This window comes from Carassius gibelio, chromosome B8, assembly GCF_023724105.1.
Source record: "Carassius gibelio isolate Cgi1373 ecotype wild population from Czech Republic chromosome B8, carGib1.2-hapl.c, whole genome shotgun sequence".
In the NCBI taxonomy this organism is placed as follows: Eukaryota; Metazoa; Chordata; class Actinopteri; order Cypriniformes; family Cyprinidae; genus Carassius; species Carassius gibelio.
Window position 1 is genome coordinate 16,629,860 of NC_068403.1, and position 18,406 is coordinate 16,648,265.

The 18,406-nt window shown below is 36.3% G+C and overlaps 1 protein-coding gene across 2 annotated transcripts; it reads left to right on the top strand.

The window, feature by feature from the left end:
• The first annotated feature begins 558 nt into the window (after window positions 1-558).
• On the top strand, window positions 559-18,364 carry LOC127962942 (adenosine receptor A2b-like). 2 transcript variants are annotated; one of them, XR_008154702.1, is made up of 5 exons: window positions 559-901; window positions 5,768-6,461; window positions 16,647-16,739; window positions 16,845-16,907; window positions 17,293-18,364. XR_008154702.1 is itself a non-coding variant. In XM_052562558.1 (3 exons), the coding sequence occupies exons 2-3, from the start codon at window positions 6,127-6,129 to the stop codon at window positions 9,457-9,459; spliced, it is 1,281 nt and encodes a 426-aa protein (XP_052418518.1). In that variant the 5' UTR covers window positions 570-901; window positions 5,768-6,126; the 3' UTR covers window positions 9,460-9,652. The 2 variants fall into 2 exon arrangements, 1 of the variants encoding a protein (XP_052418518.1); XM_052562558.1 differs by lacking the exons at window positions 16,647-16,739; window positions 16,845-16,907; window positions 17,293-18,364 and adding an exon at window positions 8,514-9,652 and having other exon boundaries at window positions 570-901.
• Window positions 18,365-18,406: the final 42 nt, after the last annotated feature.

The window sequence follows — 18,406 nt, forward strand, 5'->3', positions numbered from 1 at the left end:
GAGATGGTGGGCGTTTATGAGTTTAGCTCTTGTTCTTTGTTGTTGTGAAGGATGGGTGTTGTGCAGCATGCTTAGTACATTTCTAAGATTAGATGTGATGTCAGTCATTACATGTAAAAAGAAAAAAAAGAAAAGTTGCATTTTGTCCTAAATTAGATCAATTGATTCGCCTTCTTTCCTGCACAGAGCCCTATTGTCTGTACAACCATTGAATTTTTTTCTTTTAAGTCTCACATGTGAATGAAACCCAGATTGGCCTAAATATGTCTGACTTAACTGTGGGACTTGCACTCAAGTTGTCCTGAAGACAGGTCATGGACAGGAAAGAAAACAAAATTACATTTGTACCTTAATTTGTCAATAAGTGACCTGAGTGATGGATGCACAATTTAAGCTTCAGAGAAACTGTTATAGACAGTGCGTTTTCCATTTAAATTAAAAGTAAATAATTGAACAAAACCAATACAATACAAGCTATCCAAAGTTATTCAGGAAGCTAATTTTAATACTGTAGGATACTTGTACTAAATTTAGTCTTGTAAGTTTGCTTTCAGTTTAATCGCAAAAGACTTAGCGCTCGCAGCTCAGTTGTTTCACTGATTCTTGATCACAGGATGAAGCGGCATCTGTATCTAGCAGTCGTCCAGTGTGGAAATGCTGGCTCTGGATTGGTCAGTCGCCTGCTCTCACGGGGGTCCTATAGTCTGTCTGCTCTCTGATATCGACTTCACTCACACACTTCTGACGCTGAACGCGCCGACGGAATCATTCACGAATCATGAACCTCTGAGGACTCAAGTTTTTGTATTTCGCTTTCCGAGGGGTTGTCTTTTCATCTTAATGCGATTTCCAGCTTATTTAGATTTTCTCGTTGTTATTCCAGCGGTCATCAACTCTGATGGTAAGTTGAAACCAACATGTAAAAACAATTTTTAGATAGAGCCTGTTGGGTATCGACTGAGTTTAATTTGTTTTATTATATTAGAATTAAACGATTTGTTCACAGCTTAAATGTATTTTTAATATTGAAGCGAATCATTAGGTTAAATTGTTAATAAATGTTTAAAAGTTAAAAAGCAGGTTGTGCCCAGTTCTGAATTTCAAAATATATTTGCCTCAAAACAAATAATGTAAGAACGACCCCAATTACAGAGGCGTGATTTAAAAACTAACTTTAAAATGAAAATTTATATATAGAATTATTAAATATAGTCCTATTGTAGCCTATATTAAATGTATGCTACGTTTTCATCGCAAACTTTCCGTGCCATATACTGCTGTGAAACTGCCGTGTATGGCAAGCTATTAAAGCATTTAAAACACTACTTTGTCATAGCCTATGCATCTTTTTAATTTAATTTTTTCCAGTATTTTTTTCAGTCTCCTCTAGTGACTATTCTTTAGATGTTAATACTTAAATACTTATTACATTAGTGATTCAAATATTAAATTTGGTGTTTATTCATACATATCTACTTAATGTATTTCTAGTAAATAGTTACTTGAATCTATTCCAGACACGATTAGACAAGACATTTCTGTGTATGTATTCCAATTTTTAATAGTGTAATTTGTCAATTAACTTGTAAATGAAATTTCCTGAAGTACACAGCACTGTATATCAGTGATATCAATTGGTATACCATAGAGGCTAGATACTATATTCCAGTCTGATAAATAGGTAGTAGTATGAAATAAGTAAGTACTAGTAAACCTGCAAAAGGTACTATAGATATTGGGATAGTTTATTGTTGAAATCTGAACAGCTCCCCAAATAATACAATTAAAAAAATTGCTAACATTTCTTAACAATGGAGTAGTTGGTAGTGACTAATAAATAAATAAAAAAGTAGTAATGCATGATTAGTGATATCAAAACCAATACTAGTCACTATTTGATAATGTATGATTACTAATAAAATCAAAACCAATACTAGTCACTATTTGATAATGTACTGAATGATTACTAATGAAATCAAAACCAATACTAGCCACTATTGATAAATGATGCATATCTATAGATACCATTTAGTTTAATGTTAAATATTTTCCAAGCTTGCCATAGATTTGCGAGTCTTTATAAAGTATTTTCTGTGTAGATGTGTTTGAAGTGTTTTGACAGCATTTTTTTTGTAGATGTCTGTGTAGTTTTATGAATATTTTGGTAATAATCTTTATTTTTTTCTGACATTCCTAAATGGGTTTACAATTATTGCTGATGCTGTAGAACTGGAAATATATATTATATATATCTTAAAATTGTATATGTATTTTGATTTTAGTTTTTCATATTGATTTTTTTTTAAATGTTAAATGTATTTTCTATATCTGTCTTGATCCACATTGTGCCCTTAACTTCATAACAGCAAATAAATCATAGAATGTAAGAATAAAAACTGATTTCAACTGAAATTTTTTCATTTTATGAGCCTATCAATCAGCCGAGGTAAAAGGAGAGTAAAACAACTATAAAACCATCATTCACACACAGCTGAAGTACATCTGTTTGTTCTGAGCCAGCCCTGCCCTTTCATCTGCAGAGTTTGAGTTGGTTTTTCTATCAAACCGTGATATTTTGGGTTAGATTTATTTAGGGATGTCAGCAGTACGAAGAATGCATTGGACTCTGTGCCAGATTTAGTTTGAGACCTTGCTAAATGATGGATGGATGGATGATGTTTTCCATCATCCGTCCACAAGGGTCCACTCTTGAGACTGGAGTTGGCACAGGTTGTTACAATCTGTCTAGTAGCTTAAACATTGTCTTTTTTGTAAACACAATGCACTGAAACTAGAAGAGTACTTTGGGAAACTGACCAAAGGGTTCATCCAGTGTTGTGGAGACCCATTTTTCTGTTGTCCCATTGTCATCCGCATAAACTCACAGATCCATATCAATGGCTGTGAGGCTGGACATCATGATTAACAAGTTTACTATGTATTCTCACCTGTTTGCTGCAATCATTTTCACCTCCCCCACTTTCAATTCTTATTTATGACAGTCACCTATTCACCTATTTAACTATTCACATTCTTTAAATTTTTGTTCTTTTTTTCCAGTCAGAATCTTGTTTTAAGAAATTAAACTGTGATTGAACACAGTCAGGACTCAGGAGACATTGTGTTGCAAATACTTTACTGCATGTTAAAGACCCCATGTGGTTTTTAGTGTGTGTATATTAGTTTTAAGGTCATCTGTGTAATAATGTGCTCCTAAAAATGAACAAACACTAATTATAATAACAATTAGGGATGCATCAAAAAAAAAAAAAATTGGTACTGAATAAAACAAAAATTATAATCTGGCCTGTTTTAGGCTTTCCTTATTTTTATATTTTAGATATCCATCAATTATTTGTTTTAAAGTATGCTAGTAATTTAAAGCTTGGAATTTAGGTTCATCATTGTGAAGCGCTTCTGTTCAAACCCCAGAGGACAGAAAACATTTGTTTTCTTTATTTTATAAAAGCACAACACTTTGCTGATATTGTGAGTGCAAACACATAAAACTAGACCCTTTACAGTTTAGAATGAGGTATTATTCTTACCTTTATGAGCAAAAATGACTACGTATTAGATTGTTCCCCTGCTAGAAAAAACTGCAAGTGATCGTGCCAGCACCTCGTCTTGCACAGCATGCTCCTGCTTCAACTCTCAGCACAAACGTCTAGGTTAAACATTTCAACTAACATTGCGATATGCTTGAACCATTTTAAATCTATACATTTTATTTTTGTATTACATACAAAACATAACTATTTTAACAACTGAAACAGTAGTATAAGCTTATTTTGGGAAAGGCAGAAAAATACGGGCTAGGGCCTATATTTGAGGCCTATGCAGGGCTCTAATCCACTTCATCCAACACTGTTTTGTTCTCATCTGTGAGCATGCTTTTGATATTTGTATTCAAAGCCATTCAACATGTACATGAAAAATTTAGAAACATTGGACACAACTATGGGGCATCACTGTGCAGCAGCAAGCATCAGAAAAAAGGAACCTCAAGGTTGATCTAAGTAAATGTGTAAAAATGTATAAGGCCCCATTATTATATTGAGGGCCCCTCAATTCACTTAAATCCACCCCTGCTCACGGGAAAAGCAAAGTTCACTCTGTTCGGAAATTTCTATGCAGTATACCACATATTAAGCAAAATCATTTCTGACAGTTAAGATAATTTTTAGTAATGATCAATCATCCAACTGATTAAAATAATGTTAGAATAAAATCAAACTGACATCAACGAAAAATCATTAGATTTGACAACATCATGTTGGACTAATTTAAACACTTTCTGCATTATGACAATATTATTAACTTCTATGTAACAGACAGTTTTTTTTTTTTACTAATTATCCAAATAATGTTTAGTCATACAAAGCTATTATCAGAGCATGTGAGCAGAGCATAGCGTCACTGAAGGTAGCATCATTTACTAGTACAGCTGTAGCCTGCACCATGTTACAACACAGTAGCGCTACTGCAAACAGGAACAAGTGCACTTCCGAGAAAAAAAAAACATTTCGTAAATAGTGTCCACTTTTAATGTGCTACTTTCAGTAAAAGTGTGGTAATTTTATTGGCCTGTGGTTTTTAAATTCAGTATATTTTTAATTGAATTAAATTTTAAAAAGTCTTACAAAATGACTTCATATTATTTAATAAATAATCATTACAAATCATTTTTGGTTTCAGCCCAGATTTTTCATTTCGGTGTATCCCTAATAATAATAATAATAATAATAATAAATCAAATAAAAATATTTATTTTCCATAAAAAAAAAAACAATTATGACTTATCTTGTGTGAAGGGGTGCACCAGAATCCCCCCCCCTCCCCCAAACGTTTTGCCAATATAATTCACTCTAACATTATCCCTCTCCCATACCTTATACTACCTGTAAATGTCTAACAATAGCAATATATCATATATAAATTATAATTAAAAATGCAGTTAATAAAAATAATTCAAAGGTTTGTATTCTTTTGATTTGTAATGGGCAAATAAATGTTTAAGAAGAGCAATAAATAAATAAAGTGGCAGAACAGCTGCATGTTTTCTCATGTCCTCCAGAGGGGGATAACCTCGGTGAGCATCTCTGCAGCAGTGTGGGAACACTCAAGAGTAAATAACTCCGACTCCCAGTTAAGGGCTTTAGAATGACTTCCCATAAAAAGTAAAACAAAAGGAAAGAGCTTCTGGCAATCACTGGTGTGTCTGGAAAATGTAAAGTCTGAGATAAAAAATATCCACTTCAGGTTCCCTTTGTTTTCTCATATGTTTTTCAAAGTATTAGCTTGCCATTTGTGTTTACAAGAAAGGGCTTTGCGTCTGGAAAAGCTCAGTATTCTGTTTTGATGTTTCACATTGTGCTTCTGTGCACTCTGTATTGTTTACTTTAAACCCCATATTGTTGTCAGTGTCAACAGCATCATAAAATGGTTGACTTATCGCTTTCTTTCCTCATATCAAACATCAACCTTATTGTCATCAATCATGAAATGCTTAACGTTTAGAGCATGAAGCTTTTCTCTGTCATGTACAAATAAAAAAAAAGTATTTTCAAAGTTGTAAAGAGAACATGCGTTTAATTCAATGTGTTACTTGCCATTTGAAATCAATTGTGTGTTAATTTTTTGTTGCTACACCAAACTTTTTCTGTCTAAAATTCTAAAATTATTACTTTATCTGTTTTTATTCACTCCATCTCTTTAGAAGCTTGCTTACCAGTTGATAAAATAATTTCCTTTCTTTTTTCTCCAGGGAATGCAGCGGAATACTAAATGTTATAGAAAGTCAGGCAAGCAACACATGGAACGGGGACTGGACCATCACATCTAACACCATCTCATGGGATCAGAATGGATTTTCATTCATTTTATTTAATACCAAATCTCTCTTAAAAATCTGAGGGGAAATGTCTGTAGATACTTTTTAAAATACTTACCAAGTTTTTATTTTTAATTGGCGATCCAACAATCTGGAACATTTTTAACAAGGTAACTCTTGATTGTTGGTCTTCTGGTAAGGCTGACACTAGGCCTTGTGAGGTAGCTGTTGCGTGGAGCTGCAGCTATGGACATTGAGGCGAGGGATCTTCCTTTCTCCCCAGGAAGCTCACCATGCTGAACGATGTCTTTGACGTGTCGTACATGATTCTGGAGCTGCTGATTGCCCTGCTCTCGGTCCTGGGCAACGTGTTGGTCTGCTGGGCAGTGGGCCTCAATAGCAACCTCCAGAGCATCACCAACTTCTTTGTTGTTTCGCTGGCCGTGGCGGACATCGCAGTGGGTGTGCTGGCCATTCCCTTCTCCATCGTGATTAGCACTGGATTCTGTGCCAGTTTCTACGGTTGTCTGTTCATCGCCTGCTTCGTCCTGGTGCTGACCCAGAGCTCCATATTTAGTCTTCTAGCTATTGCCATCGACCGCTACATTGCTATCAAGATCCCGCTGAGGTGAGTGAAGGGTGTTGCTGTCAGAACATGGATCTTTGTACATTGATCTTAGGGGGTTGTTTCAAATCTTAAAGGCATGTTTGTTGAAGATGTTTATTTTTACATGTTGTAGAATAATGCTTGACCTGTTTTAAATAGGTTTAGCCTTTTTTGACTACTTTTTTGCCTTTTCAACTTGGGATGGTGGTGGTTTTGGATGCTGAAGTCCCCACCAAACTCCTTAACTAGCTTATCCAGCATTCTGCTTTGTGGTTGACCAGCATTTTTTGAAATATCAAACCAGCTGGACCAGTATAATCCCACTGAAAGTGCACACTTAAAATCTAATTTTACTTGTTTAAACCTATTTGAAAAGTGATCAAAACCCCTCTAAAACCAGCCTGATCATGCTGGGAAACCAGTTAAGGCATTCAAATGAACTTAGACTGGCTTAAGATATAATATATTTCAGCAAGAAAACCAGTCTGGAACAGTATAGAGATTTATTCTGGTTTAAGAGTTCAGTTCTTCAGAAAGTCTTGCTGAAAAATGAATATGCCAAAAACCAGTCTTTTCAAGAATTAACCCCACATGGCACTGTTCCCATTTGTTGGGACAAACCATGCCTTTTTTAACACTGTATCTCTTGGCTATTTTGGGGTGAAAATGATTTAAGAACATAGCAGGGCCTAAACTCTTGATTTTGAGGCTGTCTTTGAGCGTAAACTCTCATAAATCTGATTTACTCTGGAATGTTTAGATTTCTTTAGCAAGTTTTCTGTCATAAGTCTTTTATCAGATGCCAGTTTTGTTCCATAACCTCTTTGCACTTCATAATAAACCAGTTAGCACTGTTCAGGATGAGCAGCTAACATGTTAATGGAGACTGGGGTAATGTTGGATATTATCTCTTGTGTTTTGGAATGGTCAGTTCAACTGGTTACAATGAGAAGACTGCATGTGCGTCCACGTCCTGTCAGCAGGTTTTGGGTGGGGGGACGGGGATATTTTCTCTGTGTGGCTCACTGAACTTCCACATCTGGAGAATGAGACAAATAGAGGCCAAGGAACTCAGCTGTTCTCCCACACTGGCCCAGAAAGAGATGCTCAAAATAGATTTCAGTTCCAAACACTGAAATTTCTGAGCACATTCTTTCTTCCTAATTGCTCCAATGGGAGAATTTGCTGGAAATACTGTGAATGAATGCTAGGATCATTAGCATTGTGGTTGCATCAGGGTTGTTCTTATGTTCACGTTGTATCCAAATGACCATAATTATGAGATTTTACTTTGAGTTATAATAGTATTAATTTCTGTGATAAAAATAATAGGGGAAAGAAATGAAGAAATACTTTAGTGTACAAACTGTTTTTATATGCCATCACAATGGTCAAGTAAATAGAACCCAGTTTTAGACTTATTTAATTATGAGATTAATTTATGAATTATGAGACACCTTACATTGAATTACATTTTGAGATTTTTGCAAAGTCACAATTCACAATTATGTAAGTTAGATGCAAGTGTGAAATTGTGAAAAAAGATTCAAAGCCAGAATTGTTAGAACAATTTATAAAATGTATTTTTTAAAATCTAAGAAATTAAAAAATGTGAGAACTAGTTGCAAATAAAATTGCAAGAAACAAAATGATAATTGTAAGATATAAAATCAATTGTGTGTCTCAATTTATGAAAAAAAAAATACATATTATAAGATATAAAGTCAGAAATGTGAGATCTAGTTTCAAATAAAATAGCAAGAAATTAAATTTTATATATAAAGATAATTGTGAGAACTATATATATAAGGGTCACAGTTATTAGAAATTATGAGATACAGTTTGGCAGACGCAAAGGATTATTAAGGATTATTACTTATTGGAAATTCATATTTAAATAATTCCAGCATGATGTGCGCACACTTTTAAAGAGATGTCTAGGTTTCTAGCCATGCTGTCATTTGCTTACTTTTGTAAGTACTTTGGACCTTTTAGATGTGCAGTCTAGACAAACTGGAACAAACACTTATGGCCGGGGAATTTGAAAAACACGATTATCTCTCTCTCTTCCAGATACAACAGCCTAGTAACCGGGCAGCGTGCCAGAGGCATCATAGCGATCTGCTGGGTTCTGTCGGTTATCATCGGTCTAACACCCATGTTAGGCTGGCACAAAGCCCGCTCAGAAGAGGCCCTCAACAGCACCTGTCCACCCGGTATGATGGAGTGTTTGTTTGAGCAGGTGGTGGTTATGGACTACATGGTTTACTTCAACTTCTTCGCCTGCGTGCTGGTGCCATTGCTCCTCATGCTGGCCATTTACCTACGGATCTTCATGGCCGCACGCCACCAACTCAAATGCATTGAGTCCAAAGCCGTACCCTATGAGCTCAAGTCCCGCTCCACCCTGCAGAAAGAGGTCCACGCCGCAAAATCTCTGGCGATTATCGTTGGCCTGTTCGCGGTTTGCTGGTTGCCGCTGCACATCATCAACTGTTTCACTCTGTTTTGTCCAAAGTGTGCACGGCCGCCAATTCTTGTCATGTACCTGGCTATAATTCTCTCGCACGCAAACTCAGTCGTGAACCCGTTCATTTACGCCTACCGCATACGTGAATTCAGATACACTTTTCGGAAGATCGTCCGCTATCACATTTTGGGTAGACAAGAGCCTCTTTCTTGCAAAGGAAGCACCCGTACCTCAGCCCGAACAAGTGTGGCGGATTCGCTCCGGATTAAAGTCAACGGCCTGCTGCGAGACCTCTACACCGAACAGAGCAGCACCACCAGCAGCTGTGAAAGTGCTGTATTAGACAACCAGCCTATGGACCTCACTAAAGCTCACAGACATCTGGGACTGAGGCATCCAGAGTCACCGCTCACTGGGAATAATGAGGATGTTGCATGCAGGAAGCATACCGTACTTGACATTACTGATGGGAAGGATCCATCCTCGCCACTTCATGTTGAATCAACTCTGTACCTACAAGGTACAGATGAACTCACAGAGGTTTCCTAAAAATTTGTGGATTCTAATTATTTATTGCTGCTTCAAAACAATGATGGGCTAAAATATGAAATACAAAGTAGATCTTTTTGCTTTTTTATGGACATGACATTATTGTGGAGCTGAAGCAGCTCAGAACTGTGTATATTTGATATTGTAATGACTGTAATGATAATGTAAACATATTAAAGAGCATCAAAAATGATTGATCAGTTATTTTAGTTTTTTTTTTTTTTCAGTCTTAATGTAAAAATTAAGAGTTGGAATTTTTTACAGGATGTTGAATTGGATTGGAAAACTGTTTAGAGAAGTTCAATAACCTCAACAATTAACACAGAAATTAAAACTATTTTATCGTTGTCATACAGACACACAAAATGTCCATTACAATTTGCAAGATAACATTATAAAATAAATACTGAAACATTTCTGTTGATTATATGGTATATTTATATATTAGGTTGGAGTTAACAAACGTTCGTCCGCCACGGTCCATGAGGTAAACATTATTGATTTCATTTAGAGCAGTGTGTGTAAGATGGCTGAACTGCACTTCCATTTTAATTCTACTTTCAAAAATACAAATTTGAATTACAATTCTACATCCTGTGTGCTTCTTTAATTCAAATCTATGAATTTAAAAAGATGGTTTGCAATGAGACTGGGAGCACTTGCTGATTGTTTGCTTCACTCACTCAGCATCTGCACTGCAACACAAACATAAACCCAAACTTCTACATGCACAAATACACACAGACAACTGATTTGTTAGTTGATATCTACCTGGGAACTGGATGAGCATGTTAATTGAATGTTAGTCAGCATATACAGGCAGCTCTGCAACTCATGCCGTGTATTTTGGTTGCATATTTTGTAGGCTCTATGAAAAGTTTTAAGCAGTGTTACTCTTTGACTCTGTGGTTTTCTGTGAGGTACTTTCCACAAAATGATACATTTTTGCTTCCCATTATTTTGGTTTTCATTGTACACATGGTTTTCATGGGCACACATCCCATGGTTTTTGTTTTGAGAACTATTAGATAAGTTGTATATCTCATATAAATGTAGCCTAGCATAAAAGTAGCCAATTGTAAGCCCACTGAATACCTGTTCACTAAAAGTTTTATTTTGGCCTTACTGACCGCAACCTTTCATAATAACTGTATTAAGACAAAGTTGGTAAAAGGGTTGCAAAATTAGCAAATCTCATAAAATTAACAGAAAATTGCACAAGTTAACATTTCCTGAAGGTTAAACACCTCATTTCACTGACCATTTATTTAAACTAAAAATATTTTTGCTGCCTTATTTGATTCGTATTTGTGGAAAGATTATCTAAATTAAAGATCACTCTTTTGCAACAAGAATATATTGTAATGCTCTGGCACAATTCATGAAATGTGATTTCACATCAGCCCTTTGCTTGAGTTTTGTTCCAGTTCTTTCTGCCTCATAAATAGCGTACATCTGTATGAGATCAGATGATCAGAACAGGGCCACAGAAACAGCAACGTGGACAGATTTTCCCCTACCACATCAATAAATAGCAATTACTCAGCTGCACACGAAAGGCTGTTGTCAAATAACCTGTTTGCACATACAGATCCCTGATTATAAGAGGTCTGTAAAGATAATGTCGTCAACAGAGTTTGTGTAATAAATAAAGATGTTACTGTAACATCCTATTGCGGCCTAATGATAATCAAGTCAAGTTGAGCTTTAATGTCATTCTTTGTCGTTCCACTGTACATGCTACATACAGTGGAACGAAATATCGTACACCTCACAGGACCACGGTGCTACATAAATACAGACATACAACAATGAGGTAAAACAGTATAAACCTATACACATCTAAATTACTGACAGATTTTGACTATAAATATACATGTACATAGTATATATAAATGTTTACCTTTACAATGTGTTCCCTGAAAATCAAACTTAACCTTTGGTGTTGCGCAATGCTCTACCACTGAGCCACAGAAACACTAAATACTAATAATAATAAATACTGTACCTATACACAACTAACTTACTGACAGATTTTGACTATACATATACTATGTATATATATATATATATATATATAAAGGTTTGCTTATATATAATCTAAAGAAAAATATAGGCTATATGAATGCTTCACATAATACTGTACATGTGCAAAGAGAAACATTGTAAGTCAAGCAGCTGGATGGGGAACAGTGCACGATTTGTAGTGCATGAGCATGCAAACAGACATTACTGAATCTTTTTTGGGATTATGTACACAGTAGTGTGTGTGTGAAATGTGTCTAGTGTGTCTAGAAAGTGTGTTACTTCAGGTGGTTTGTACAGGCCCACTCACCTGTGTGTAGCACACTTCCGATTTCACAGAAAAAAAAAGAAAGTTTCACAGTTTTTCTGTGATGTGGTTAGGTTGGGGGTGGAGGAGGTGAGATGGTCCATGTTACAGGAGGTAGATGCTTTGTGTGGGGTTTCAGAGGAGGACAGGGTGATTTGAGTTTAGGGGGGAAAAAGCTGTTGAGCAGTCTGGCGGAGCGAGCTCTGATGCTCCTGTACCGTCTTCCTAAAGGTAGAAGCAGCAAGAGACTGTGGGAGGGATGGGTTGGGTCCTTCATGATACTGTTGGCTTTGCTGGAGCATCGTGTAAGGAAAATGTCCAGGGTGGAGGGGAGAAGGGCACCAATGATCTTTGCAGCTGTGTTCCCTGTCTGCTGGAGGGACTTGTGGTCCGCTGCAGTACAGTTCCCATAACAGACAGTGATGCAGCTGGTCAGCAAGCTCTCAAGGGTTTCCCTATTGAATGTGGTAAGGGTGGGTGGAGGGAGACTTGCTCTTTTCAGCCGGTGGAGAAAGTGTAGGCGCTGTTGTGCTTTCTTGGAGACTGACATGGTGTTGGTGGTCCAGGTGAGATCCACTGTGATGTGCACCCCCAGGAATTTAGTGCTGGTCAGTGGGGGGTGGTCAACAGAGTTTCTCCTGAAGTCCTTCACAACCTCCTTTGTCTTACATATAGAGGGACAGATTGTTAGTGGCACACCATTCAGCCAGCTACTGTATGCCACTTCCTTCACTGTAGTGCGTTTCATCGATGTTGCTGATGAAGCCTACCACAGTTGTGTCATCTGCAAACAAGATGATGTGGTTGGAGCGGAACTTGGCAGTGCAATCGTGTCTGAAGTGTGAAGAGCAGCATGCTGAGCACACAGCCTTGTGGAGCACCTGTGCTCAGTGTGGTAGTGCCCGAGGTGTTGTGGCCGAGGCGGACTGGCTGAGGTCTTCCAGTTAGAAAGGATCCAGTTACAGAAGGGAGTTTAGGCCCAGCAAGTTTAGTTTCTTAATGAGCTGTTGTGGGATTATTGTGTTGAATGCTGAGCTGAAGTAAGAGTAAGGGTAAGAGCCAGGTGGAGGGTGGAGGAAATTGCATCGTCTGTAGAGCGGTTTTGACCGTATACAAACTGGAGTGGATCAAGTGTTAGGGAAGCTGGTTTTGATGTTGTGCATGACTAAACTATCAAAGAACTTCATCATGATTTGAGTCAGTGCTGTGGGACAGTAGTCATCTATACAGGACACAGGTGCTTTCTTTGGTACCGGTGTGATTGCTGTGGATTTAAGATGTGAGGACCACTGCCAGGCTCAGTGAGGTGTTGAAGATATCTGTTAGGACATCTGTCAGCTCACACCAAACAAGTATTGTCATGAGAGAATACCAGCAGCTAGAACAGGAATCTTTATATAAACTCTATGTCTTTCTCCCTGTCCTCTATTTTCCCTTATTAAATTGTTAGATGCAACTGTTAATTCTGGTCACTCTGTGCAATGTGGGGATTTTTCAATGAATCATTCACAAACACTGATTCATTCAGTAACAAAACACCTGACGTGTGATGTTGTGGTTGCGTTTTAAACTATTTTTGATGATGTTTAGAAAGAACAGACTAAGAAATGGAAAATATTCTGTAAACTACTCAAAACTTAAAGGGTTACTCCACCCCAAATTTAGTCATTAATTACTTAACCCCATGTCATTCCAAACCTCAAAACATTCTCTCCACTTTTACGGGTTTGGAATGACATGGGTGTAAAATTTAAATTTTAAACATCCCTTTAATGTTAACTGCATGGATGTATTAAATACTATTGCTCATAATATTGCTTTGATATTAAATATTAAAACTATCAGTAAACAACTTGGCCTAAGTGTGATATAGCTTAAGTGCAGGCTATAAAATGATATGTGATTTTCCTTCCAAAGAAGGAGTCTCCAGACATGGAGACATGAAGTGGTCACCCCCAGAGAGTCCTTCTCTTGGGCCACTGCGCTTGATCACACACTGAAGGGTCTTATGAATCCTAACATTGTATCTTTCCCAGCCCGTTCCCAAAGTCCCAAAAGATTCCAGGTTAAAGGGTTCACTAGTGCATCTCAAGAGATTTCTACAATAGCCTAATTTAGGATAGCATTATCATTCTTCTCCACATATGATATATAGATATACAAATCTGGGTACAGAGATCTTTAAACACACCCGATTCAGACTGAATTGTATGCAGAAAAACTACTGTTTTATATCACAGATGATCAAAAACTGCTGAAAAGCTCCTGAGCCAACACTTTTTTCTTTTCAAAGAATTTTACACAATAATGTACAGTAATCCTGCTTGAGTTATTTCAAACAAAAGCTCATTGTGTGTTGACACAAAAGGATGTTGAATGAACCCATGTTCCTCGTCTAAAAATGCAGTATTCACACACCCATCTTCCTAATGAACTCTGATTATGACTCCTGGGCTGGTCTCCATGTCTGCCAGTGCCAGCGGAGCTTTTGGATCATCTTACCAACAATAGCAATTTGTGTCAGTGCCGATAGCCACGGGCAGTGTGCCAACATATATTGTTGTTGCTCTTCGGGCGTCCCGAGTTCGAGTTCGAGTTCGAGTTCTGGCTCATGGACCTTTCCCAGACCCTCTATCTCAGTTGTATCAGGGGGCAGTTGTAACACATTCAGTTCCTCCAATCAGAAACAAGCTAGAGTGATGATGAAACTACACATGCTCAGCAGGATTCTCGATATGTCTGTGAAAAGGGTACACAACAAGCTTGCTCCAGATGCTTTGGCGCTGTGCAGACCAATTCGGCATATGACATCAACGTATCGCGAGAGCAATTTAGAAGCACAAGAGTCGTCTGTTCTCCAGTCGCTCTGGCGGTACTTTGACGTCATACGCTGATCAGTCTGAGGTGTGAAATTTCCTTTTTTGGATATACAGTATTTTTCGTCTGCGGTGCAAAGTTCAGGTGACTGCAAACTTATTTAATCTCTAGGTTATTTTTTATTAAAAAAATGTGGCTAACATGCACAACAATATTAATATAGGCTTGGCTGTCTTATTCTGTTAATATCCTGTACATTTCATTAAAGTTTGGTTAAAGACTGCTCTTGACACATCAGTTGATTATGTATTTGAATAAAATATATTGAAATATTATATTTTAAAAAAAATGCAATTTAGTTACCTCTAGAACAGTTGTCTTCTGCCAAAACAGAAATACACTTTTGCTTTTTGAATGCATGTGATGCCTGACATCTAAAAGAATTTGAAACATAGGCCTTAAATCTTAAGCAACATTATTGGACATTAAAATGATTACTTTGATGTATGCCTTCATTTGAGATGCAGTGGGTTAATACGACTTATTTTTCAGTTAATGGTTTCATTTAATTTTATTCTTATTAATAAAATATAATGCACTTATATTTGTGTCTTATTTTTTAAAAGATGACAAGAGTATATAAAGTAGTCCGTGACATATCAATTGCCTCCAGTCTGCCCTATATTTATAAAGCATGGTAACCCTTGGCACACAACTAGGTTTTATTGAGCTAAGCAAACAGACTGATTGGTCTAATCTTTGACATAAAGGTCGTATAGAGGGCTTCATGTCACATCTAAATTTGTGGAAAAGACCCGATGATGAAGCTGATGATGTTTACATACTGATAATTTTTTTTTTTCAACATTTGAGATTATGATTGCTCAAGCCTGTGTTGTCATGGAGTTTATTGTCTGTGTCTCATTGGCTGTTATTCTGGCCAGATTTAAAGGACTGTGTATCAGCAATGGTGCTATAAAACAGCGGTTCTCAACCAGAGGGTCTGGAGCCCACTATAGGACACCTCAGCTCCCAATCAAGTATATATTAAAATATATTTTAATTATAATTGTAATTTCATTTTAAAAGTGTGGTGGGAAAAAAATATATATATATATTTTATGATGCAATTGGGTGTTTTTATCATGCATTTACAATCCTGTTCAAAGTTCACTGTTAATGTTTTTTGTTAATTTGATCAAAATACATTTTAATGGAAATATTGTGAAATGTAATTTTTAAATAGATAAGTTTAGTTTTAAATAACAATTTTCTAAAATGTGCTTTATTCTTGTAATGGCAGAGCTGAATTTTCACCATCATTACTCCAGTCTACTTAGTCTTCAGTGTCACATGATCTTTCACAAATCATTGTAATATGCTGATTTGCTGCTTAAGAAATATTTATGATTATCATTTCTGTACAGCTTGATATTTTTGTAGAAACATGATACATATGTTTGGATTTTTTAATGAATGGAAAGTTCAAAATAACAGCATTTATGAAATAGAGCAGGTTTATTTGTTAGTACATTATAAAATGTAAGTTGTGTTATATATATTACACTATCTTTAGAATTCTCTTCCAAAATGAGCTTGTACTCAAACCACAATTAATGTGGTTTAAAGTACAGGGACAAAACTTCATCAGACATTTAAATGAATTAAGTTTGCTAACCTCTTAGTCATTCAAGTCTCATTTCTTATGCCACAGTTTTTTTCCCAAGTTAGTACTGAAATAGCCACAACCGGGACAGGCTTGTGCTGTTCTCTTACTGTTGCATTTAAAGTCATGGGAAAAAGACTATAGATCTGTTCCCCACTCAGCTAGACATGTCCCAGATATACTTTAAAGTATCAAAGAACCTGTCTTGTCTGTTAATGGAGACAAATCAGACCGGTCTGCTTCATAAAAAAAAGAGTTCTTACTATCTTCTCTTTTCAAATAGGTTACAGAGAGAGACAGACAAAAAAAAAAAACAGTGAGTAGTGAGTGAAAAATGTAGCCTGGTAATATGCTGCTGTTTTTGTAATGCAGATTCTAGGCCAGGAGGGGAGTTCATGCATAGTTCAGTGGTGGCACAGCAGAACAATATTCTACATATGAGTCTAGTCTACAAATTACATACAGGTCCTGTAGAACTTTACAGCAATCTTCATTAACTTGAGCTTTGTCTCTAGGTATGGCTGTCGTCAACGACATTAACTACTTTTTATTTTCCTACTATGTGAACAGACACATACATTACTGCACGCTGCTGAGACAGTAAACACGTGTTAAGACTGAGATGTTCATGTGGTAAGTGCAGGATAATTTATTTGTATATATATATATATATATATATATATATATATATATATATATATATATATATATATATTTCTATTACACACATACGTTCAAACTATAAACTTTTGAGTGCTTTTGAAGTAAGTTTCTTATGCTCACCAAGGCTGCATTTAACCGTATTATTGTGAAATAGCAAGATATTTTAAAAAGTAGTCCTGTGATGGCAAAGCCAATTTTTTTTTCACCAACATTGCTCCAGTCTTTGGTTTCACATGATTCATCAGAAATAATTATAATATGTTGAGTTGCTTAAAAACATTTATTATTATTATTACTGTTGAAAACAGTTGTACCGTTTAATAGTTTTATGAAAACTGTGATTCGTTTTCTTCAGGATCCTTTGAGGAATACAAAGCATTTATTTGGAACAGACAAATGCAATCTGGATCCCCAAGGTAACTTAAAGTAAGCTTCAGCTCAGGTCCAATATGGGTTAATATTGGAGATGAATTTAATTGAGTTACTTAAAACTTTAATGTAACATGAATTTCAATGGTGAAATTATATTCTTACATTTTTGAAGTTGTTTCTGCACTACTAAAAAATAAAGGTGGTTAAATTGTTCTTCACAGTGATGCCATAGAAGAACCATTTTGGTTCCACAAAGAACCACTGAGTCAAAGGTTCTTTCTTGCCCTTTAAACAAAATGGAACCTTCTTTCACCACAAATGCTCTTTAGATTTTAAAGGTTCTTTATGGAACCATTTTTACAAAAAGTTTCTTCTATGGTATTGTGAAGCACCTTTAATTTTAAGAGTGTAGGAGTTTGTATGCTTGCTGTGGTGTTGATGTAGCCAATGTGCTCCCAGAGGTTTATTAAAAAACACAGTGAAGTTTTATTCTTAGAGTCTGGGGGTTGTTCAACTCTAAGCAATACTAAAAATCAGAAACACACTTGTTAAGATACTAGGTGTTAATTTGAAGCTGAACAGACTCCGTGTAAGTGATCTAAAAAAAAATCTGTTCTATTTAGACACTGTGGACATGATGGATAGAATTGGAGAGTTTGTGAACCTGGCAGAGAGAGCACAGAGCACAGATTTCATTAGTTTGCTGAAGGAGAGAGAGAGATATATTCCATTACATGTATGACGTGAGTTTGCCCTCACCTACGTCAAGTACATCAGATACCAAAACAACTCTGGAATATCAGTAAAAACAGTTTTGTATGTTCCCTTGTGCAGGAAGTGAAGGCAGTGAAGGTCCAAAGTGCACGGCAGTGTTTGACTTTGGGACAAGTTGCCCTGAGCTAGCAGGCAATGCTTCTATTTCTCATTTGTTCAGCTATAATTTATTAAAAAGGAAGAATTTGATATGAAGAAAAACACTCCTTCCTTCTTCTTTTCATTGTCTTCTCAATGTCTTCTCGACATGTTCACTAGCATTTTTGGTATGGATATAGTAGGTTCTCTATTCAATGTAATCTGTTTTTCTGCTAAATTTAGAT

What these genes read in the sequence shown, in the direction of transcription:
- LOC127962942 (XM_052562558.1), top strand. Translation starts at nt 6,127, where the DNA reads ATGCTGAACGATGTCTTTGACGTGTCGTACATGATTCTGGAGCTGCTG. An exon ending in GCTATCAAGATCCCGCTGAG is followed by an intron (nt 6,462 to 8,513) that starts GTGAGTGAAGGG and finishes TCTCTCTTCCAG; the next exon opens with ATACAACAGCCTAGTAACCG.